General features: G+C 43.3%; 1 protein-coding gene across 3 annotated transcripts; it reads left to right on the top strand.

Moving 5' to 3' along the window:
• The first annotated feature begins 3,325 nt into the window (after positions 1 to 3,325).
• On the top strand, positions 3,326 to 17,989 carry pkia (cAMP-dependent protein kinase inhibitor alpha). Of its 3 annotated transcripts, none has more exons than XM_041881948.1 (3): positions 3,326 to 3,395; positions 17,080 to 17,257; positions 17,543 to 17,989. In XM_041881948.1, the coding sequence occupies exons 2-3, from the start codon at positions 17,107 to 17,109 to the stop codon at positions 17,617 to 17,619; spliced, it is 228 nt and encodes a 75-aa protein (XP_041737882.1). In that variant the 5' UTR covers positions 3,326 to 3,395; positions 17,080 to 17,106; the 3' UTR covers positions 17,620 to 17,989. The 3 variants fall into 3 exon arrangements, with proteins under 3 accessions (XP_041737882.1, XP_041737881.1, XP_045077598.1); XM_041881947.1 differs by lacking the exon at positions 3,326 to 3,395 and adding an exon at positions 14,472 to 14,522; XM_045221663.1 differs by lacking the exon at positions 3,326 to 3,395 and having other exon boundaries at positions 17,049 to 17,257.
• The last annotated feature ends 6,659 nt before the right edge of the window (positions 17,990 to 24,648 follow it).

The raw sequence follows: 24,648 nt of genomic DNA, 5'->3' as shown, positions 1-24,648 counted from the left end.
TAGAATACACATGACCATTTAAGTTGACATTCGGGGGACACCCTCAGGAACTTCTCCTTGGGTGGAGAGACGGCCGAGAGTCGAGGGCAGAGAACCGAGACTAGAAACTAACGAGACCACAAGTGAGAGTTGTTTGATCATCGCTGAATCTTGTTTTGCTATTGCAGAAATGTGGTTAGAGGTTAATGGGAAATGGTGGGCAGTAGTGCGGAGGAAATGGAGAAAAGGCTGGTGAAGCAACAGCTGTGATGGAATGCGAACCATATGGCGGTCAGTTCTGATGGTATGCTGCGATAGGATGAGGGTCAAGGACCAGAAAGGTCGGTAGTGGAAAGACATAGGAAGAAGAGAGATCATGATACAGAAAGAAGTGGAGCCTCTAGTATAGAAAGCATAAAGAGGGCCAAGGTAGGAAGCAAGAGTAGTGATGTATTGGAGTGGAAAGTGGTGATAGTGTTTGATGAGACCACAGGGCCTCACTTACACCCTATCCGACTAACTAATGACATAGAGAAAGAGGTAGGTGAAGTGAAATTAGTTTGGTTCATTGGAAAGGGAAGATTGTTAATATTGTGTGGTAGCCAGGCTCAGCAAGGGAAGATTCTGAAAATGGAAAAGCATGATGTAGATAAAGTTGAATGGGGTTGGGGAGGGGTTTTTGGGGGAGGGTGTGGTAGAAGTTAGGGATTTATTTGGTGTTTAATTGTATTTACACAGTAGTACATAATTGGACAGATCATGATTGAGCGTACATTCCCACTTAAACTATTGTTTGCGGACCGCCATGACATCATAGGAGAAGAAGACGAAGAAGTTGACATTCGATGGTGGGTGGACCGGCGGCCATCTTTGTGGTATTAATTAGAAGTTTAAATTTCAATTCAATTTAAAATGTAATGTACCAGCTAAATTGCAGTGGTTTGAAGGGATATGTCCATTTTATGAAATCTATTTCGCTGATTGAAATGACACCCACCCTGTATTCAAGAGCTTGTTGTGTATCAACCGACGGCAGGCACAACAAACACCTCAGATGAGGTAAAGTAGGGTCTAATAGCAACTACATATGCAAATATGAAAAAAATCAGAGTTGAGATAATTGACGTTAAAGGTTACAAATGTCATTTTAAAAAATATGATACAAATAGTTTGGCAACCCTGTTTGTAAGCTTTTAAATGATATCAAACTAAACCGTTTATCTTTTCCAGTGATGATGACATGGATGTCTCATGGTATGGTATGCAAAATAGGTCAACTTTGAGCACCTTTATACATTCAGGTCCAAAAAGTTACTTTCTGACCAATTCTTCCATGGGTAAACATGTTTGCAAAGGGATGCTGTAAAAATGACTGAATTCAAAAGGATTTACCCTATAGTCAGAATATGCTTCATTCTATCTATAGGGTAAATCCTTTTGAATTCCAACACTTTTTTACAGAGTCCCTTTCCATACATGTTTGCCCATGGGAGAATTGGTCAGAAAGTGACTTTTTTGACTGGAATGCATTTTTACATGTACGTTTTGCCAGGCCCCTTTTTAGGCTATTGTTTTGGTTGTGAGATGGAATAACCTACCGGTAGATCAATGTTAGCTAGACGGTAAGCATGAGGCTGCCATTCCAAGCATACATTACGACCTTTCCTCAAACGCTGTGGCCTAAATGTAAGGCTATCAAATAGATTCTGAGTTACCAAATAGCAATCAACTATTCAAATCAATGTAAAAGCATTAATTATGAACAACCAGTGCCACCAATGTTATCATAACACCCTAGCTAGTCATAGACTAGTCCGCCCCGTTTTGGCTAGACACAGTAAATAAAGATGTCGGTAAAGAAAATCCCCGAAAATCAACACAAAATACGAAGTCGCATTAAAAAAAAACTACATTTATTAAACAGTCAAATCGATAACTGGTTATGTCCTCAATTTATTAATTACTAGCGTTAAACGTCTTACCCTCAAAGCGCTCCATCTCGCTTGTCTGTGTCGGTCGCTCCTGTTGCAACCATTGAGGTAGGTAGCAACTGACTTGTCCAGGAGAGGCTTTCCCAAACTCGGACCTGCTTCTTGTCTGTGCCGGTCAGTATCAATTCAGTTTCAATTTAAGGGCTTTATTGCCATGGGAAACATATGTTTACATTGCCAAAGCAAGTGAAATGGATAAACAAAAGTGAAATAAACATTTTTTTTTTTTTTAAGAACAGTAAACATTACACTCACAAGTATCTCACACACTGACTGCTGAGTGCGCGCTTTCTCTGTATCTTTGACACACACACACGTTGACAATATTAGAAAAGAAAACAGGGAACTGAAAATATCTGTAGTTTCTCATTCCTAATAGTAGGCCTATCAGATGTTTTTATCTGATATTGAGTCGTGTTGGAAGATCAATTATTAGGCTAAGAAATGTCGTAGTAAATATATTATGTTATAGCTTGGTCTGACTAAAATCTTGTGCATGACCCATCTTGTGTTGGGCCTTTGGATTTAATACAATGCACAAAGACTTCTATCTTGTCGGCCTTATCAGCAGGTGGCTATGGACAACACCCACGCCATAGGTCTCTCAGTTCTCCCAACTCACGACTTCTTGCTCTGAGGACATACACACACACACCCCCACACACACACACACACACACACACACACATCATCATTGTTAAACATACACACATACACACACACACACATACACACACATACACACACACACACATACACACACACACACACACACATACACACACGCACACACACACACACACACATCATCATTGTTAAGCACACACACACAAAAAACCCCTTCTCTTAGGCTGAACATCTGAAGACAGAGAACCCGACTCAGAGCCAATGCAATGGAAGTGACCTCGACCAACTCATCAGGACCAATCAGAAGATCAGAACTATTAGAATCAACCTACTTTATTTTATTGTATAAAATGTCAGCACACAATGTTTAGGGGCTCGCTCTCTCAGATATCTCCCTACGAGGTTGACGAACGGGTCCGTGCACGCTATTTACAGATATCTTTACCTCTGAATAAACTGCCTCATATTATACAATTATCCACCTTGTCCGAAAGTCTCTACTTGGTCTCCGTTCTCCAGTAAACTTGTGATCATCAACAAACTCAGTAAACTTGTGATCATCAACAGAAATAATAAGAATAACGTCATTTTATGACATTTATTAAAATAGGTCTTCTACATCTTGCATTAGTATACTAATTAAACAGGCGAGCCAGTGCACGAACCGTGCCCAACGCGCAAACGTCATACCCACGTGCGCAGTTGCATCTGTAGATGCGACGGAAAACTAACGACCGCTTATGTCGCTGTGTGATTAACCGTGCAAAGCAGCTTTTTTGGAAGTCCTCAACACACAGGGTAAGATTTAATAACATTTCAAACTTCAATTTCGGTGTATGTAATCGGTTTAAATGGTGCCGCTTTCGCTGTGCCTCAAAGGCTGTCAAACTACAGATTTTAGAGAAGTCTTTGTCAATGCTAACCGATATTTTCTGCTGTTTTGATTTAGGCGGGTTGAAACTCGTCCCCTTGTTATGCAAATGATACATCGCCACAAATTTGATTACAATGTTGCCAAACAGCGGACGTTAATGCTATTACAGGGTTGGAACATTAAAATGAGTACGGTTACATGTACACAATAATGCGATTGTGGATAGTCAGATTATTAATAGTTCGATTAAAACGTTTACATGCTTTGCAAGAACGATTTCCCTAATAACCCTGTTTACATGGACACATCTGAAATCAGGCTACCTGATGGCGCTCTGAAATGTAGAACATCGCCAATCAAAATAAACGTTATTTCTACCACAGCGAACATGTTATTTTTGGGAAGCATATTTTATTCTGAGTTCAGACATATAAAGTTTGTATGTGAAAACGACTTCTTAAAGACCCATACATTCAGTTGTACCGAGCACACTTCGCTCGGCTGGTGTTAGCACATGCGCAGATCAAATGCACCACTGGAACGCCAAGTTCCTTGGTGTCCACATCACCAACAAACTATCATGATCCAAACACACCAAGACAGTCGTGAAGAGGGCACAACAAAGCCTATTCCCCCTCAGGAGACTGAAAAGATTTGGCATGGGTCCTCAGATCCTCAAAAAGTTATATAGCTGCACCATCGAGAGCATCCTGACTGGTTGCATCACTGCCTGGTATGGCAACTGCTCGGCCTCCGACCACAAGGCACGTTAGAGGATAGTGTGTATGTACGGCCCAGGACATCATTGGGCCAAGCCTACTGCCATCCAGGACCACTATACCAGATGGTGTGTTTTGGGACACTGTAAAGTCCATGGAGAATAAGAGCACTTCCTCCCAGCTGCCCACTGCACTGAGGCTAGGAAACACTATCACCACCGATAAATCTACAATAATCGAGAATTTCAACAAGCATTTTGCTACGGCTGGCCATGCTTTCCACCTGGCTACCACTACCCCGGCCACCAACTCTGCACCCTCCGCTGCAACTTGCCCATGCCCCCTCCCCCCCGCTTCTCCTTCACACAAATTCAGACAGCTGATGTTCTGAAAAAGCTGCAAAATCTGGACCCCTATAAATCAGCTGGGCTAGACAATCTGGACCCTTTCTTTCTAAAACTAGCTGCCGAAATTGTCGCAAACCCTATTACTAGCCTGTTCAACCTCTCTTTCGTAACGTCTGAGATCCCCAGAGATTGGAAAGCTGCCGCGGTCATCCCCCTCTTCAAAGTGGGTGACACTCTAGATCCAAACTGTTACAGACCTATATCCATCCTGCCCTGCCTTTCGAAAGTATTTGAAAGCCAAGTTAACAAACAGATCACCGACCATTTCGAATCCCACCGTACCTTCTCCGCTATGCAATCCGGTTTCCGAGCTGGTCATGGGTGCACTTCAGCCACGCTCAAGGTCCTAAACGATATTATAACCGCGATCGATAATAGACAGTACTGTGCAGCCGTCTTCATCGACCTGGCCAAGGCTTTCGACTCTGTCAACCACCGCATTCTTATTGGCAGACTAAATAGCCTTGGTTTCTCAAATGACTGCCTCGCCTGGTTCACCAACTACTTCTCAGATAGAGTTCAGTGTGTCAAATCGGAGGGCCTGTTGTCTGGACCTATGGCAGTCTCTATGGGGGTGCCACAGGGTTCAATTCTTGGGCCAACTCTTTTCTCTGTGTATATCAATGATGTCGCTCTTGCTGCTGGTGACTCTCAGATCCACCTCTACGCAGACGACACCATTTTGTATACATCTGGCCCTTCATTGGACACTGTGTTAACTAACCTCCAAATGAGCTTCAATGCCATACAACACTCCTTCAGTAGCCTCCAACTGCTCTTAAACACTAGTAAAACTAAATGCATGCTCTTCAATCGAACACTGCTGGCACCTGCCCACCCGACTAGAATCACCACTCTCGACGGGTCTGACCTAGAGTATGTGGACAACTACAAATACCTAGGTGTCTGGTTAGACTGTAAACTCTCCTTCTAGACTCACATTAAGAATCTCCAATCCAAAGTTAAATCTAGAATCGGCTTCCTATTTCGCAACAAAGCCTCCTTCACTCATGCTGCCAAACATGCCCTCGTAAAACTGACTATCCTACCGATCCTTAACTTCGGCGATGTCATTTACAAAATAGCCTCCAACACTCTACTCAGCAAATTGGATGTAGTCTATCACAGTGCCATCCGTTTTGTCTCCAAAGCCCCATACACTACCCACCACTGTGACCTGTACGCTCTTGTTGGCTGGTCCTCACTACATATTCGTCGTCAAACCCACTGGCTCCAGGCCATCTATAAATCACTGCTAGGCAAATCCCCGCCTTAACTTAGCTCATTGGTCACCATAGCAGCACCCACCCGTAGTCTGCGCTCCAGCAGGTATATCTCACTGGTCATTCCCAAAGCCAACACATTCCTTTGGCCGCCATTCCTTCCAGTTCTCTGCTGCCAATGACTGGAACGAATTGCAAAAATCACTGAAGCTGGAGACTCTTATCTCCCTCACTAACTTTAAGCATCAGTTGTCAGAGCACCTTACCGATCACTGCACCTGTACACAGCCCATCTGAAATTAGCCCACCCAACTACCTCATCCCTATATTGTTATTTATTTTGCTCTTTTGCACCCCAGTATCTCTATTTGCACATAATCTCTTGCACATCTAGCATTCCAGTGTTAATACTAATTGTAATTATTTTGCACTATAGCCTATTTATTGCCTTACCTCCATAACTTGCTACATTTGCACACACTGTATATATATTTTCTGTTGTATTTTTGACTTTATGTTTTGTTTTACCCCATATGTAACTCTGTGTTGTTGTTTTTATCGCACTGCTTTGCTTTATCTTGGCCAGGTCGCAGTTGTAAATGAGAACTTGTTCTCAACTGGCTTACCTGGTTAAATAAAGGTTAAATAAAATTTAAAAAAAGAGGAAGGCCCTACAAATTGTCAAAGACTCCAGCCACCCTAGTCATAGACTGTTCTCTCTGCTACCGCACGGCAAGTGGTACCGGAGTGCCAAATTTAGATCCAAAAGGCTTCTTAACAGCTTTGACCCCCAAGCCGTAAGACTCCTGAACAGCTAATCAAATGGCTACCTGGACTATTTGCATTGTCTTACTTATCTATTGTATAATTAGCACTTATTTTTCTTAACTGCATTGTTGGTTAAGGGCTTGTAAGTAAGCATTTCACTGTAAGGTCTACACCTGTTGTATTCGGCGCATGTGACATAAAATTAGATTTTATTAGATTTGATTAAGGTGTTTACACGTCCTAATAATTACAAAGCTTGCTCAGAAAATCAGGTGTTTTAATCGGCGTATGCTTACTTCCATTTTGACCTTATGCCGATTTAAGATAATCATCGTACAGTGTTTACATGACTTGCATAATCTGCCTACTGCTATAATCCGTTTTAGTATCTAATTATGAGTGTGCATGTAAACGTTGTAACAACAAAATGCACTCACTGTTGTGCTCTAGTCCACATTCGTTCAAAATGAATTAGAGAAATATCATCATGGGGGGGGGGCAGAGGAGGAGAGATTCCCAAGCCTTGCATCAGGGCCGGTCCTGTCCTTTCTGCTGCCCTAGGTGAGACCAAAAAATTGCAGCCTCTACAAGAATAGTCCCAGTAAGCAAAATGACGTTGTAAAGACGTCTGAAATACGTATTTTTCCAGATATTGAAGGTATTCAATTTAGGCTCTGAGTGAAAGGTGAAAATATGTATTTTCCGGACGTTGAAATCAGGTTCATTTTCGGTTCTGAATGAAAGTTGAAAATATGCAATTTATAGACGTCTATGTTTGGGCAAAATCAAGGCTGGTCCAAAATCTGATTGGTTCGGACCGGACGAAAAATAACTTATGTGGAAATCAAGGCTGGTCCGGACTGCACCAAAAATACAAGTGCAGTCCGGACAGGGCATAAAAAGGACGTCCAAAAGCCGTCAGCGTCAGTCCGTGCTTACTGAGGTACAGTGGCTTGCGAAAGTATTCACCCCCCTTGGCATTTTTCCTATTTTGTTGCCTTACAACCTGGAATTAAAATTGATTTTTTGGGGGTTTGTATCATTTGATTTACACAACATGCCAACCACTAAGATGATGCAAAATATTTTTTCTTGTGAAACAAACAATGAAATAAGACCCAAAAAAAAGAACTTGAGCGTGCATAACTATTCACCCCCCCCCCTCAAAGTCAATATTTGTAGAGCCACCTTTTGCAGCAATTACAGCTGCAAGTCTCTTGGGGTATGTCTCTATAAGCTTGGCACATCTAGCCACTGGGATTTTTGCCCATTCTTCAAGGCAAAACTGCACCAGCTCCTTCAAGTTGGATGGGTTCCGCTGGTGTACAGCAATCTTTAGGTCATACCACAGATTCTCAATTGGATTGAGGTCTGGGCTTTGACTAGGCCATTCCAAGACATTTAAATGTTTCACTCGAGTGTTGCTTTAGCAGTATGTTTAGGGTCACTGTCCTGCTGGAAGGTGAACCTCCGTCCCAGTCTCAAATCTCTGGAAGACTGAAACAGGTTTCCCTCAAGAATTTTCCGGTATTTAGCGCCATCCATCATTCCTTCAATTCTGACCAGTTTCCCCAGTCCTTGCCGATTAAAAACATCCCCACAGCATGATGCTGCCACCACCATGCTTCACTGTGGGGATGGTGTTCTCGGGGTGATGAGAGGTGTTGGGTTTGCGCCAGACACAGCGTTTTCCTTGATGGCCATAACGCTCAATTTTAGTCTAATCTGACCAGAGTACCTTCTTCCATATGTTTGGGGAGTCTCCCACATGACTTTTGGCGAACACCAAACGTGTTTGCTTATTTTTTTCTTTAAGCAGTGGCTTTTTTCTGGCCACTCTTCCGTAAAGCCCAGCTCTGTGGAGTGTACGGTTTAAAGTGGTCCTATGGACAGAGACTCCAATCTCCGCTGTGGAACTTTGCAGCTCCTTCAGGGTTATCTTTGTTGCCTCTCTGATTAATGCCTTCCTTGCCTGGTCTGTGAGTTTTGGTGGGCGGCCCTCTCTTGGCAGGTTTGTTGTGGTGCCATATTCTTTAAATTTTTTAATAATGGATTTAATGGTGCTCCGTGGGATGTTCAAAGTTTCTGATATTTTTTTATAACCCAACCCTGATCTGTACTTCTCCACAACTTTGTCCCTGTCCTGTTTGGAGAGCTCATTGGTCTTCATGGTGCCGCTTGCTTAGTGGTGCCCCTTGCTTAGTGGTGTTGCAGACTCTGGGGCCTTTCAGAACAGGTGCATATATACTGAGATCATGTGACAGATCATGTGACACTTAGATTGCACACAGGTAGACTTTATTTAACTAATTATGTGACTTCTGAAGGTAATTGGTTAAACTTTGTCCCTGAGATGTTTGGTCTTCATGGTGCCGCTTGCTCTGTGGTGCCCCTTGCTTAGTGGTGTTGCAGACTCTGGGGCCTTTCAGAACAGGTGTGTGTATACATACTGAGATCATGTGACACTTAGATTGCACACAGGTGGACTTTATTTAACTAATTATGTGACTTCTGAAGGTAATTGGTTGCACCAGATCTTATTTAGGGGCTTCATAGCAAAGGGGGTGAATACATATGCACGCACCACTTTTCCGTTATTTATTTTTTCGAATTTTTTGAAACAAGTTATTTTTTTCATTTCACTTCACCAATTTGGACTATTTTGTGGATGTCCATTACATGAAATCCAAATAAAAATCAATTTAAATTACAGGTTGTAATGCAACAAAGTAGGAAAAACGCAGAGGGGGATGAACACTTTTGCAAGGCACTGTGTAGTCTACAGCAGGGATGGGCAACAGGGATTGCCCATCCCTGGCCTACAGTGTCGCCTGAAATTTAATTTTAGGAATGCCCATCTATGGTAGACCTACTGTTTGTAAACCCCCCCCACACCCCCCATGACATTTTATGAATTCCCATCAATGTGGTAAGCCCACCGCCTCCTGTGACTAATCAATTTAGCTATTTTAAGCTCTAAATATCAGCTACCCAACTTTATCAGGAGGCTTTATCCTGAGCCTATTTGCAATGTGTTTACACAGTGGGAAATGCAGAAGTATTTTCTTATTCGCTATGATCAGCTTGTCAAATATTCATACACTGCTCAAAAAAATAAAGGGAACACTTAAACAACACAATGTAACTCCAAGTCAATCACACTTCTGTGAAATCAAACTGTCCACTTAGGAAGCAACACTGATTGACAATAAATTGCACATGCTGTTGTGCAAATGGAATAGACAACAGGTGGAAATTATAGGCAATTAGCAAGACACCCCCAATAAAGGACTGGTTTTGTAGGTGGTGACCACAGACCACTTCTCAGTTCCTATGCTTCCTGGCTGATGTTTTGGTCACTTTTGAATGCTGGCGGTGCTTTCACTCTAGTGGTAGCATGAGACGGAGTCTACAACCCACACAAGTGGCTCAGGTAGTGCAGCTCATCCAGGATGGCACATCAATGCGAGCTGTGGCAAGAAGGTTTGCTGTGTCTGTCAGCGTAGTGTCCAGAGCATGGAGGCGCTACCAGGAGACAGGCCAGTACATCAGGAGACGTGGAGGAGGCCGTAGGAGGGCAACAACCCAGCAGCAGGACTGCTACTTCCGCCTTTGTGCAAGGAGGAGCAGGAGGAGCACTGCCAGAGCCCTGCGAAATGACCTCCAGCCGGCCACAAATGTGCATGTGTCTGCTCGAAACGGTCAGAAACAGACTCCATGAGGGTGGTATGAGGGCCCGACGTCCACAGGTGGGGGTTGTGCTTACAGCCCAACACCGTGCAGGACGTTTGGCATTTGCCAGAGAACACCAAGATTGGCAAATTCGCCACTGGCGCCCTGTGCTCTTCACAGATGAAAGCAGGTTCACACTGAACATGTGACAAACATGACAGAGTCTGGAGACGTCGTGGAGAACGTTCTGCTGCCTGCAACATCCTCCAGCATGACCGGTTTGGCGGTGGGTCAGTTTCTTTGGGGGGCCGCACAGCCCTCCATGTGCTCGCCAGAGGTAGCCTGACTGCCATTAGGTACCGAGATGAGATCCTCAGACCCCTTGTGAGACCATATGCTGGTGCGGTTGGCCCTGGGTTCCTCCTAATGCAAGACAATGCTAGACCTCATGTGGCTGGAGTGTGTCAGCAGTTCCTGCAAGAGGAAGGCATTGATGCTATGGACTGGCCCGCCCGTTCCCCAGACATGAATCCAATTGAGCACATCTGGGACATCATGTCTCGCTCCATCCACCAACGCCACGTTGCACCACAGACTGTCCAGGAGTTGGCGGATGCTTTAGTCCAGGTCTGGGAGGAGATCCCTCAGGAGACCATCTGCCACCTCATCAGGAGCATGCCCAGGTGTTGTAGGGAGGTCATACAGGCACGTGGAGGCCACACACACTACTGAGCCTCATTTTGACTTGTTTTAAGGACATTACATCAAAGTTGGATCAGCCTGTAGTGTGGTTTTCCACTTTAATTTTGAGGGTGACTCCAAATCCAGACCTACATGGGTTGATAAATTTGATTTCCATTGATAATTTTTGTTTGATTTTGTTGTCAGCACATTCAACTATGTAAAGAAAAGTATTTAATAATATTATTTCATTCATTCAGATCTAGGATGTGTTATTTTAGTGTTCCCTTTATTTTTTTGAGCAGTGTATTTGAACAGAGAAACCTGCATGATGTATCCTAAAAAGTTTGTGTCATTACATTGTCATACATTTTATCGCCAGCCTGTAGGTTAAAGAAAAGGCTGCATATTATTTCTGCCATATCCTATATCTGCTACATGATTTATGTTTATTTTTATTTATTTTTGACGGAATGTTGGTGGAGTGCCGCAGCAATGGAGAGGCACACTGGGAATGGACAAGATAAATATTTTGCGTCCCTGCCTTTGACAAAGTGGGCACTGCTTATCATAGGGTGGCATCAGCGCTCACCTAAAAAGCCCATATGCCACTGGTTGAGAGAAATTGTCATTTGTTTTTGGAGTTAACTCTGGGTCTTCCTTTCCTGTGGCGGTCCTCATGAGAGCCAGTTTCATCATAGTGCTTGATGGTTTTTGCGACTGCACTTGAAGAAAACTTTCAAAGTTCTTGACATTTTCCTTATTGACTGACCTTCATGTCTTAAAGTAATGATGGACTGTGGTTTCTCTTTGCTTATTTGAGCTGTTCTTGCCATAATATGGACTTAGTCTTTTACCAAATAGGGCTATCCTCTGTAGCTCAGCTGGTAGAGCACGGCGCTTGTAACGCCAAGGTAGTCGATCCCCGGGACCACCCATACACAAAAAAAAATGTATGCACGCATGACTGTAAGTCGCTTTGGATAAAAGCGTCTGCTAAATGGCATATTATTATTATTATTACAACACAACTGATTGGCTCAAACCATTTAGAAGGAAAGAAATTCCACAAATTAACTTTTTAAGAAGGCACACCTGTTAATTGAAATGCATTCCAGGTGACTACCTCATGAAGCTGGTTGAGAGAATGCCAAGAGTGTGCAAAGCTGTCATCAAGGCAAAGGGTGGCTACTTTGAAGAATCTCAAATATAAAATATATTTTGATTTGTTGAACACTTTTTTGGTTACTACATGATTCCATATGTGTTATTTCATAGTTTTGATTTCTTCACTATTATTCTACAATGTAGAAAATAGTAAAAATAAAGAAAAACCCTTGAATGAGTAGGTGTGTCCAAACTTTTGACTGGTACTGTATATATATGTGTGTATATATGTATGTGATGGGATGTATAGACATAATGGACAGTATGTGGATAGAATATTTAGTATATCTGTAGGATAGAATAGTATATATAAAGCAATAGTTAAATAGGATGGCATTGACTAGAATACAGTATATACATATGAAATGAGTAAAACAGTATGTAAACTTTATTAATGTAACCAGTGCTCCATTATTAAAGTGACCAGTGAATCTATAGGGCAGTGGTCTCTAAGGTGCAGGGTTGAGTAACCGGGTGGTAGCCGGCTAGTGACAGTGACTAAGTTCAGGGCAGGGTACTGGGTGGAGGCCGGCTAGTGATGACTATTTAACTGTCTGGTGGCCTTAAGATAGAAGCTGTTTTTCAGTCTCTCGGTCCCAGCTTTGATGCACCTGTACTGACCTCGCCTTCTGGATGATAGCGGGGTGAACACACTGTCTGTGTTGGTGGACCATTTCAGATTGCCAGTGACGTGTACGCCGAGGAACTTGAAGCTTTTTACCTTCTCCACTGCGGTCCCGTCGTTTTGTTGACGTTGAGGGAGAGGTTATTTTCCTGGCACCACTCCGCCAGGGCCCTCACCTCCTCCCTGTAGGCTGTCTTGTCATTGTTGGTAAGTCCTACTACTGTTGTGTTGTCTGCAAACTTGATGATTTGAGTTGGAGGCGTGAGTGGCCACGCAGTCATAGTCTGAAGTGTATTCGCCACACCAGCCTAGTTACAGTAATAGGTACTGTATATCAGCCGTCCCTCTCAGTTCCCCTCCAATTCCTGATTTTGTGCTTCTGACACAAAGATAAGGATATTCATGTGGATCACATGGACATTTAGACATATAAATGAGATGTTGTCTGTATACTGTAAACACTCAAATAAATACTCTGTGCAAATACTCTAGTTTAGTAAGAACTGTTTATTTTCTGCAAGTTAACCTTATTCTCGATTATGTCTGACAAAAAGACCCTGTAGTATTGTTGGCGTAGCAACCAATCCAAAGGAACCCCAGTGTATGACCAGTGTGGGGTGACTGGGGTCCTCATTAGTAGCGAGTGACCCAGTGTTTACTTATCCAACAGCTGGTTACTCTCAACCCCCCCACCCCCCCATCAGGCTTTGTGGTTACTGTATGTGAAATCATGCTTTCTTTTAAGAAGGATGTGGATTTCGTCCAATACTAAATACTAAACAACAGTATTTCCTTCATTGGGGGAAGAATTGTAGAATATAGATTAGAATAAAGGTTTTCAGAGGTGTAAAACTGTTCATAAGGGAAGGTGATGATGGTGATGTTGTCACTGGCTGAGTGTGTTTGTACGGACTGGGTTCTCTGGGTACTAACCAAAAGATCACTGAGGCTTTTCCTCTGGGTCCAGCAGCGGTGCGTGGGGAAAATCACTGGGGAAGCCAAGCCAGAAAAAAAAAAGCCATATTGCAACCTTTGTGTTGTGATGATTGCGTTGTTTGCTGTATAACCTGTTAGTTCATATGCCTTGACACTGTGATATATAAGACAATAAGAAGACACAGTGGCAGAATAAATTCAACCTTCACCTTTGTTTCATCACAAAACCGGAAAGAGCAACCTCTGTCTGGTGAAGTCCACAAAGCATATTGCATGTAACAAACAGTTACATGACCTACTGCATGGTCAAGCAAGTTAATGTTTCCGACATTTTCGGACAACTGAACAACTATTGATTAGAACCACGGAGAGTTTCCGAAAGTCACAAAGAAAACAGGACCTGCCTCCACTATTCCAGCACCATTTCAACTTCAACATTTTAACATCTAATCACCTATGCTTAGGCTAATCTAGTGACAACTAAAAGATACCAAAAACAATTTAGTCCAATCAACGTAAACTAAATATGCTGTCTGTCCATGTTGAATCACCCTACTTGTAAAGAAACGCCAATGTCATCCTCCTCTCATGTTGCTTGAACAGTCTATGACTCTGTTATGCAGTTCAAATGTTTTTGTTTTTGTTGTCCAAATGCTCGCTGGCTTCCCTTGCATTCAATGCTACGGGCGGCAACAATGTCATTCTCTTTTTGACCACACAGCATCAGATAGATGGGCTACGCATACAGAGACAGAGGGGCGCTGTTTCTCTCGCTCTGAGGCTTTCTCCGGTGAGATACATTCAGCCGCTCTTGCGAATTGAAGGAAATGTATGAAACACAGAGCGACGAAAGGTACATGCATTTTTTATTTCTTGGTAATTTATTTGGGGAAGCCTGGTTTCCCTTGGCGTCTATGAATACACGCCACTGTCTGGCTCCACTCAGCAGATGGCTGGTGTAGGGCAGGGTTCCCCAGCTGGCGGGTCGAATTTCGCCCGCTGGTGGTTTTATTTGGCCCCCCCCCCCCCCAAGTTTTCTGTGCAAAAAAATATATAAAATAAAATTTTGTGTGGAATTGTAATTGTTGGACATAAAAGACTGTAAAAAAAACAAAAAACACCAGGAAATCAGCTCCAAGTGATTGTCATTTAATAGATCTGTTCCCAAGTATTCCCACGCATAATAGAGAGACATTACATTTACATTTTAGTCATTTAGCAGACGCTCTTAACCAGAGCGACTTACAGGAGCAATTAGGGTTAAGTGCCTTGCTCAAGGGCACATTAACGTCATTTAGCAGACGCTCTTAGCCAGAGCGACTCACAAATTGGTGCGTTCACCCTATAGCCAGTGGGATAACCACTTTACAATTTGGGGGGGGTAGAAGGAATACTTTATCCTATCCCAGGTATTCCTTAAAGAGGTGGGGTTTCAAATGTCTCCGGAAGGTGGTGAGTGACTCCGCTGTCCTGGCGTCGTGAGGGAGCTTGTTCCACCATTGGGGTGCCAGAGCAGCGAACAGTTTTGACTGGGCTGAGCGGGAGCTATGCTTCCGCAGAGGAAGGGAGCCAGCAGGCCAGAGGTGGATGAACGCAATGTCCTCGTTTGGGTGTAGGGACTGATCAGAGCCTGAAGGTACAGAGGTGCCGTTCCCCTCACTGCTCCATAGGCAAGCACCATGGTCTTGTAGCGGATGCGAGCTTCAACTGGAAGCCAGTGGAGTGTGCGGAGGAGGGGGGTGACGTGAGAGAACTTGGGAAGGTTGAACACCAGACGGGCTGCGGCATTCTGGATGAGTTGTAGGGGTTTAATGGCACAGGCAGGGAGCCCAGCCAACAGCGAGTTGCAGTAGTCCAGACGGGAGATGACAAGTGCCTGGACCAGGACCTGCGCCGCTTCCTGTGTAAGGCAGGGTCGCACTCTCCGAATGTTGTAGAGCATGAACCTGCAGGAGCGGGTCACCGCCTTGATGTTGGCGGAGAACGACAGGGTGTTGTCCAGGGTCACGCCTAGGCTCTTCGCACTCTGGGAGGAGGACACAGCGGAGTTGTCAACCGTGATGGCGAGATCATGGAACGGGCAGTCCTTCCCCGGGAGGAAGAGCAGCTCCGTCTTGCCAGGGTTCAGCTTGAGGTGGTGATCCGTCATCCATACTGATATGTCTGCCAGACATGCAGAGATGCGATTCGCCACCTGGTTATCAGAAGGGGGAAAGGAGAAGATTAGTTGTGTATCGTCAGCGTAGCAATGATAGGAGAGACCATGTGAGGATATGACAGAGCCAAGTGACTTGGTGTATAGGGAGAAAAGGAGAGGGCCCAGAACCGATCCCTGGGGGACACCAGTGGTGAGAGCACGTGGTGCGGAGACAGCTTCCCGCCACGCCACTTGGTAGGAGCGACCGGTCAGGTAGGACGCAATCCAGGAGTGAGCCGCGCCGAGATGCCCATCTCGGAGAGGGTGGAGAGGAGGATCTGATGGTTCACAGTATCAAAGGCAGCAGACAGGTCTAGAAGGACAAGAGCAGAGGAGAGAGAGTTAGCTTTAGCAGTGCGGAGAGTCTCCGTGACACAGAGAAGAGCAGTCTCAGTTGAATGACCAGTCCTGAAACCTGATTGGTTTGGATCAAGAAGGTCATTCTGAGAGAGATAGCAAGAGAGTTGGCTAAAGACGGCACGCTCAATAGTTTTGGAAAGAAAAGAAAGAAGGGATACTGGTCTGTAGTTGTTGACATCAGTGGGGTCGAGTGTTGGTTTTTTGAGAAGGGGAGCAACTCTTGATGTGATTATATACAAATGTAAGCAAGGTTTGAAATGATTATGTTTTAGTCAAACAGTCTATCAGTTTGAGCTTCTTGCGGTCAATTTGCAGTCTACAAATTGTTTGTAATTATGTTCTGGCCCCCCGACCATCCGCTCAAGAAAAACTCGTCCCGCAGCTGAAGCTAGTTGATGATCCCTGGTGTAGGGCAATTCCATGGTAACAGAATTACGCTGATACTCAGTTTTTTCACTTTAAAATGTATACCAAAGTTTAACAAACTATACAACTCTATGCAAAAAGACTACTTTTAAAAATGTCCACTGAAAATTGTACAAAAACACATTTACAGGAAGAACTATGCAGATATATAAACATTTACTGCAGATGCAAAGTTTGGTAACAGAATAAAACTGAGGGAGATTTTACTTTAATTCTGTTACCGAACTTTGCATCTGCAGTAAATGTTATTTATTTATTTATTTATTTATTATTTACTGTGTCAATTGTTCAAAGTAGTCCTTGTGCATAGAGATGTATGGTAATGTTAAACTTTTAAATCAATTGTTTTTGTTCAGCATACATTTTAAATTGAACACTCACACAGAGGGGGTGTGTGTTTTATACTGTGTGTTCCCCTGTCCCCCAGGCCCTGCTATGTTGAGGTGTATCAGCTATGACTGATGGGGAGGCGACGTATGAAGACTTCATCGCTTCGCGGCGGACCGGCCGACGGAACGCCGTACACGACATCCCACAATCCCCTGAGGCACAGGGACCCAGCGACCTATCACAGGACCTGGCACAGCTCAACATCAACAAATCAGGTCAGAGCATTGAACACACGCTTATACATGCACTCACACACGCCTGCACACCGGCACACACGTAGACGTGTGCACAAACACACACACAGTCACACACACAGTCACACACACACACAGTCACACACACACACACAGTCACACACACACACAGTCACACACACACACACACACACACACACATAGTCACACAGACTCAACTGCCCTTCTTCTCTCTCGGTCTCTCTCTCGGTCTCTCTGTCTCTGTGTCTCTGTGTCTCTGTGTCTCTCTCTGTCTCGCTCTCTCAGGTGAAAGAGAGGATGCTGAAAAGAGCAAGGCCCCGTCAGAGTCTTCATCCCAACCAGAAGAGGGGGGTAAAGAGTAGGGGAGCTAGCAGAGGATCCAGAACTGGACCAAAACCGCTGCTCTTTCTCCAAACTACTGATCTGTGAACTGTAGGCCTTCTACCTACTACCGGCCAGTAGTGCTTCCCAAACCTCTCTCAAAACTCTGCCATGTTGGAGTTACTTAGGCAGTCACAGCACACTGAGTCCTCTGTGCTGGTCTTCGTTCCAACAGTCTTAAAAAGCTTCCTTTCCTTCTAAACAACTGAAGCTGAAATGAAAAGTGTGGACAGGGGAAGGAACGGAGTGGGATTAATATGGTGTGGCAGATGAAAGCAATGTGGTAGTATCCTACCTAGTCCATTGACCCTTCAGTGGTCCTTCCTAAAGGAAAGGAAAGGAAAGGAAAGGAAAGGAGGAAAGGAAGCCATTTAAGGTGATTGGGACGTGGCCGAATACATTTTCAACAGAGGAAGTGGAACTTCCCTAACCACCCTTGGGGATTCACTATTGGTTACCATTCTTAACACAGGACTGCCGCTCGGAACAGTGAACAGTGGTTGGACACTGACTCCTGCTCTTTCCTCTCTGCCCTGATGCCATTGGCCCGGGCCCCCTGTCAATTATGTGGACATCCTTACAGGAACAACAACCCCCTTTAACTCTCTAAATGATTGAACCTTCATTCAACCAGGAGATATTCTGAGGTTGAACCTCTTTTATCAGAGACCTGGCATCGCAGGCTGTTGGAAACTAAAACATCATGTACATTGCCATGATGTGATAATTGGAGACACTGACACACTAAAACATGGCTGTTCATTTCACTGCAGTGTTTTGCTGGTCTCCAACAGGTTATTTTTTTTATGTGGCCTACGCTGCTAACTGATATCCCCTCCAAAGCGTGTGGCTGATCAGCATGTGTGTGCTGTCCCATGGTCATGTCCTAATGTCTAACTCACTGCACCAGGTGTAATGAGTGATGTCTTTGTGTCTGTATTCTATCAAACAAGTTATTCATCCTAACTCATACATTTATGTAAAGGATGCTTAAAGGGATAGTTCAACCCAAAATCAAAGTTGGTCAGATATTCTCATACTTCAAAAGTGTTCTAATGATGAAACCGGCCCTAAATGCTACATGGCACAGTCCAATCCTAGTGGTACAGTCCAATCCTAGTGGGACAGTCCAATCCTAGTGGGACAGTCCAATGCTAAATGGTACAGTCCAATGCTAAATGGTACAGTCCAATGCTAATGGTACAGTCCAATGCTAAATGGTACAGTCAAATGCTGTGTATGATGAAAGCCTACTTACTGTATGAACTCTACATCTAGCGTTTTCCATATTTATTTATTAACGCAACAAGAGCACTAGTTTTGATGGTGAGATTGACATGCCGGCTCCAGGCCATTGTTGATTTGTTTGTTTTGGATGTACAAATAAAGACCATCATTGAGACGTGACTGAATCGTTGAGAAGGGACTGGAGGGAGGTTATTCAAGGACAGGGGCTCCATCTTGTGGTCAAAGTGACAGTCATTCTGAAGAGTATTATTTATTTCATGTCATTAGTGATTCATTTACATCTGTACCTCATTTTAACGTGACCCTGTTAGGAGAACTGAACCCTCGTTATAATGTGGTGAAACTTTCTAAATTTAAAAAAAAAAAAACATTGAACTTGAATTGTCAAATCATATTGTAAAAGTAGATCAGCTGTTTCTACTGTTTTGGGCCATTTTATGTAGTTTTGTGGTGGGAAACCAAGCGGGTCGAACAGAACATGTCAACCCTGTTACCCATAGATAGACAGGCTAGAAATGTTTGAACAATTACAATATTTTTGCGAAAGTTACTTTTTAATAGCACTTCCCTGTTGCACACAACAAACGTCCATTCCCTCTGGCACAAGGGGATGGATTTAACCCAGTTACAGTCAACCCTGTGACTTTATTTGGCACTTAATAGATAGGTTAGCTGACAACGTCACCAGAAGTCAGCCTGTTGTGGGGAATCGTAAATGGCTCGTTAGTGCAAATATGGCTAAAAGTCGCAAGCTAGTTAACCAAAAACTAGCGATGTATTTGAGAGACAAGTGCTCATTGTACAAATTGACTTATGTTTTCAATAAATATTGGACACGAAATATCGGTTACATGTTGTCCACATTCTAAGCCAACTGTGTCTGTTTGCCCCATAGTTGCGCAAGCCTTGGTTTTGTTGCTAAACAACCAGGCACTTACTATAGTATTTGTTATTAAGAGATGAAAACGTGTTTTAAGTTGAACATGTGCTCTTTATGACAGAACGTTAAAATAAGGTAAAAATCAAACGTGTTTTGTGTGTGTTTCTTTCACCAAGTTACACTACTCAAAAGGCACCCGGTTGGTGGAATGAATGACCTATGGATGAATGGGGACTGGCCACACAAGGATGTGCATTTCCAAAACCAAATCAACATCCCATAATAGTAACAAATATGAAGTACAAAAGAAAGTCTGGCATTTTTTAGAATGCAGTTTATTGGTTAAAGAGATTGGGGTCTTTAACCCCAGAACTGCTCACATCCATAAAGCTGAGTTCTTCACAGCATAATAGCATGGAGCCCACTGAAGGTGCTGTGGTTATCAACAGTATCATAGAGACCCATGTATTGGTGGAGACTCCTGTAGACCACATCCCCCTGCTTCAGCTCTAGAGACAATCCATGAGTTATGTACACATCAACTTCGCCGGCAGTGTTCCCTATTATACATAACCAGGTCATTTTGGTAAAGTTATACACCAATCCATTGTGGACTGGCAGTGAACCTAAAGTAGTAGACTCCTCTCACTGGTGCTGTGAAGATATCTGCATCAGAGGGGAAGCAGAGAGAGAGATCAGCGCTGTCTGTCTCTCATAGACACTGTTAATAATGTTGGACTGTAGCTGGATTCAGTGTGTGTTGATTAGTGTGTTGATTACCTGCAGTTGGGTTGTGATGTGATGATTCTACTGTAGGTCAGTGTGATTTGTGTATTGACGGGTCCTGAGTCAGTCAAACCAACCGAGAAGGCCACCTTTTTGGTATGTCTGTGAACACAGAAAAACACAAGACAACATGTTAATGCAGTGCATTTAGAAAGTTACATTAGCAGTGTTCAGAAACCCAATTTACCAGTTCCCCACTGGGCAAAAACTGGTCGAATCAATGTTGTTTCCACATCATTTCATACCCCATAATCAATGTGATGACGTTGAATCAATGTGGAAAACTGATTGAATTAGCAGAAAGTCATCAACGTAAGAGCATTTTTTATATTTTTTTTTAGCCCAAATTCAATGACAGTGACATGTTTTTGTTGAAGTCATGTTAGTTGAAAAGTCAACCAAATGTAAATCAAAACTAGACGTTGAACTGACGTCTGTGCCCAGTGGGTCATGTCTGTGTTACCTGCAGTCTCTCTCTTCAGAACCTCCGCCTCCTTCTCACTGGCACTCAGGCTGGCCTCCAACACTGTAGTTACAGAAAGCTATGGATTAAACTGAAACTTAACCTTTAGATAATGTTTCTTGGAGATGTGCCCATTTTTCATGACCCGTTTCTCGTCTCACCTTATGCCTCTCTAGCGAGCAGACAGTGCAGGAGTTACAACTGATTTGATAAGACCTAGCAGTGTGCCATATCAGCTCAACCTTTATCAGGATGCAGCAGTTATAGTTGTTTAATGCTAGCATCTGAATGTAAATATGAAGTCAATGATGAGACAGACAAACATTAAGCCTTTGTAATGCCTTTATTAAAGGTTATGAGAAGTAGATTTGCACATAGAGGAAGCCCTAACCTTCTGACTCTTCATTTTAGCTCAATACAGAACCACTAGAGGGTGATCACACAGTAAATACTGTTACCTCTTCAGCGCCTCCACCTCACTCTCACTGGCTGTCTTTTAAAATATATAATATAGCTAAGAATAAATTGTTCTGGTGTTAACATAACATGCATTCTCTCTCCAGCTCCTCCACCTTGTTCTTCTGGAGCTGCAGTTCAGTTCATTCAGCTCTGTCCAGATGTCAGGTATGGTGGTCCGGCAGGTCGTCTGTTTGTGGGTAGTCTCTGTAGCTTCAGTCCCCCTTCACTGTGATGTAATTCTCTCTGACCCTGACCCCATGACCCCAGACAGACAGAACAGCAACACAGGCAGAGCTACAGCACCCCTCATTCTGAAATGATGCAGTCTATGATGCTCAGTCCCCTTCTTTTATATACACTCACAACGTAGTGAGACGATAGATGTAGGGCTGTCCCCAACTTTTAAAAAATCTTGGTCGACCAAGTGTCTTCTGTTTTAAAACGTGTATTTTTTTTTGTCCATATATAGACACCCTATGTGTTTTAATAAAATCAACTATATGTAGGCTACTGAGCTTGTCTGATGCTTTAAGCACACTGTGATTAAATAATTAAAGACACACAAATGACTCGAGGGAACCAGAGATCAGATAGCCTAACCAGAAGAAAAAAACCTCTTCCCGAACCACCACCTCCCATTGTTGCTGGCCTTTGCAGATTCAGCCATTATGCTCCTGAAGTTCCCACTAATAGGCTACACCAGGGGTCAGCAACCTTTCCCATTTGGAGTGCCAATTTATCTTACCAATTCTACCGATCTGCGTGCCAGTTATGATTTTCATATGCACATTTTTGTGGAACAGTTTCATTTATTTTATAATAAAGTCTACATATCTCAAAATCATTGTGATTAATAAAAATTATATCTAAACCTAAATGAAAATTATACAAATCTAAAAGTAACTTCCATTGCCAACTACTATATGTAAAAATTGCCTACATAAAGCCAACAAATAAAAACTTTGCAGCCTGCATGTAGAAAATATCCTGATTAAAAATAAATCACATTGGCTACGCATGGCCTGTCTGCAAGGAACTTAAAACATTGTATCAACTTGGTCCAGCCTGAAGTTTGCACTAACAAACTTGCAACATTGTATAAAATATTCTGGACCCTCAGAGTTTTCTGCACCAGTGAGCTCTGAACAGACACAGCTGTTGGCTATTTGTGCAAGGGATAAGAAGTAATCAGGTAGGCCTATTTAATAAATAATATAATAATAAATAATTGGTCATTTAGCAGACGCTCTTATCCAGAGCGACTTACAGGAGCAATTAGGGTTAAGTGCCTTGCTCAAGGGCACATCGACAGATTTTTCACCTAGTCGGCTCGGGGATTAGAACCAGCGACCTTTCGGTTACTGGCACAACGCTCTTAACCACTAAGCTACCTGCCGCCCTTTAGTTTCCAGATCAGAGCATTACATTTTTTTCCTTTTCATGCTAAGTGGTTATCGAAAGGGAGAGTGCTGGAAAGATTTTTCAAATAGGAACTGTTTTTACATCCATTGAGAATGACAATAGACTTTGTTTACTTGCTGTTTGAGGTGAAGAAAAAATTACTTTGAGAAGCTACACAGTGGTGGTGACTTAAGACAATCAGAAATACTATCAGATCCCCAAATGGGCACATTTAAAAGCCACATCTGCACTCAGGCCAGGTAGCCTATAGGCCTACTTCTATGCATAATCAGGTGCGTGTCCTTACTCAACATTGACAGGAGCGCTCCAAACAAAACACCATGAATAAATTGACAACTCGTAAATGGAACGAAATATACTAAAACTTGTTTCTCACACAAGTGTAGCCTAGGTTGTGCAAACAACTTGTCCACACCGACAATGAAAAACAAAAACACGAATAATAATGTATTGAATGCATTAACAGAAATTACGGCAACCAAACAAACATTGTACAGTCATGGTCAAAAGTTTTGAGAATGACACAAGTATTGGTCTTCACAAAGTTCGCTGCTTCAGTGTTATGAGATATTTTTGTCAGATGTTACTATGGTATACTGAAGGATAATTACAAGCATTCCATAAGTGTCAAAGGCTTTTATTCACAATTACATTAAGTTTATGCAAAGAGTCAATATTTGCAGTGTTGTCCCTTCTTTTTCAAGACCTCTGCAATCCGCCCTGTCATGCTGTCAATTAACTTCTGGGCCACATCCTGACTGATGACAGCCCATTCTTGCATAATCAATGCTTGGAGTTTGTCAGAATTTGTGGGTTTTTGTTTGTCCACCTGCCTCTTGAGGATTGACCACAAGTTATCAATGGGATTAAGGTCTGGGGAGTTTCCTTGCCATGGACCCAAAATTTCAACGTTTTGTTCCCCGAGCCACTTAGTTATCACTTTTGCCTTGTGGCAAGGTGTTCCATCATGCTGGAAAAGGCATTGGTCATCACCAAACTGTTCTTGGATGGTTGGAAGAAGTTGCTCTTGGAGGATGTGTTGGTACCATTCTTTATTCATGGCTGTGTTCTTAGGCAATATTGTGAGTGAGCCCACTCCCTTGGCTGAGAAGCAACCCCACACATGAATGGTCTCACGATGCTTTACTGTTGGCATGACACAGGACTGATGGTAGCGCTCACCTTGTCTTCTCCGGACAAGGTGTTTTCCGGATGCCCCAAACAATCGGAAAGGGGATTCATCAGAGAAAATGACTTTACCCCAGTCCTCAGCAGTCCAATCCCTGTACCTTTTGCAGAATATCAGTCTGTCCCTGATGTATTTCCTGGAGAGGTGGCTTCTTTGCTGCCCTTCTTGACACCAGGCCATCCTCCAAAAGTCTTCACCTCACTGTGCGTGCAGATGCACTCACATCTGCCTGCTGCCATTCCTGAGCAAGCTCTGCACTGGTGGTGCCCCGATCCCGCAGCTGAATCAACTTTAGGAGACGGTCCTGGCGCTTGCTGGACTTTCCTGGGCGCCCTGATGCCTTCTTCACAACAATTGAACCTCTCTCTTTGAAGTTCTTGATTATCTGATAAATGGTTGATTTAGGTGCAATCTTACTAGCAGCAATATCCTTGCCGGTGTCATTCTCAAAACTTTTGACCACGACTGTAGATTAGAAATTATGGGAATTAATGGTAAATGTACTACTGGTGTGCCATCAATCAAGACGTGCCATCCTTTTTCGCCCAAAAAAATTGCAACTG

This window comes from Coregonus clupeaformis, chromosome 7, assembly GCF_020615455.1.
Source record: "Coregonus clupeaformis isolate EN_2021a chromosome 7, ASM2061545v1, whole genome shotgun sequence".
Taxonomy (NCBI): domain Eukaryota; kingdom Metazoa; phylum Chordata; class Actinopteri; order Salmoniformes; family Salmonidae; genus Coregonus; species Coregonus clupeaformis.
Note: the sequence above shows the minus strand (reverse complement) of the source record. Positions and strands in the feature narration are given on the sequence as shown.

Excerpts from the sequence above, each read along its gene's own strand:
- pkia (XM_041881948.1), top strand. The coding sequence starts at position 17,107 with ATGACTGATGGGGAGGCGACGTATGAAGACTTCATCGCTTCGCGGCGG. Across the intron at positions 17,258-17,542 it reads GCTCAACATCAACAAATCAG|GTGAAAGAGAGGATGCTGAA; the intron begins GTCAGAGCATTG and ends TCGCTCTCTCAG.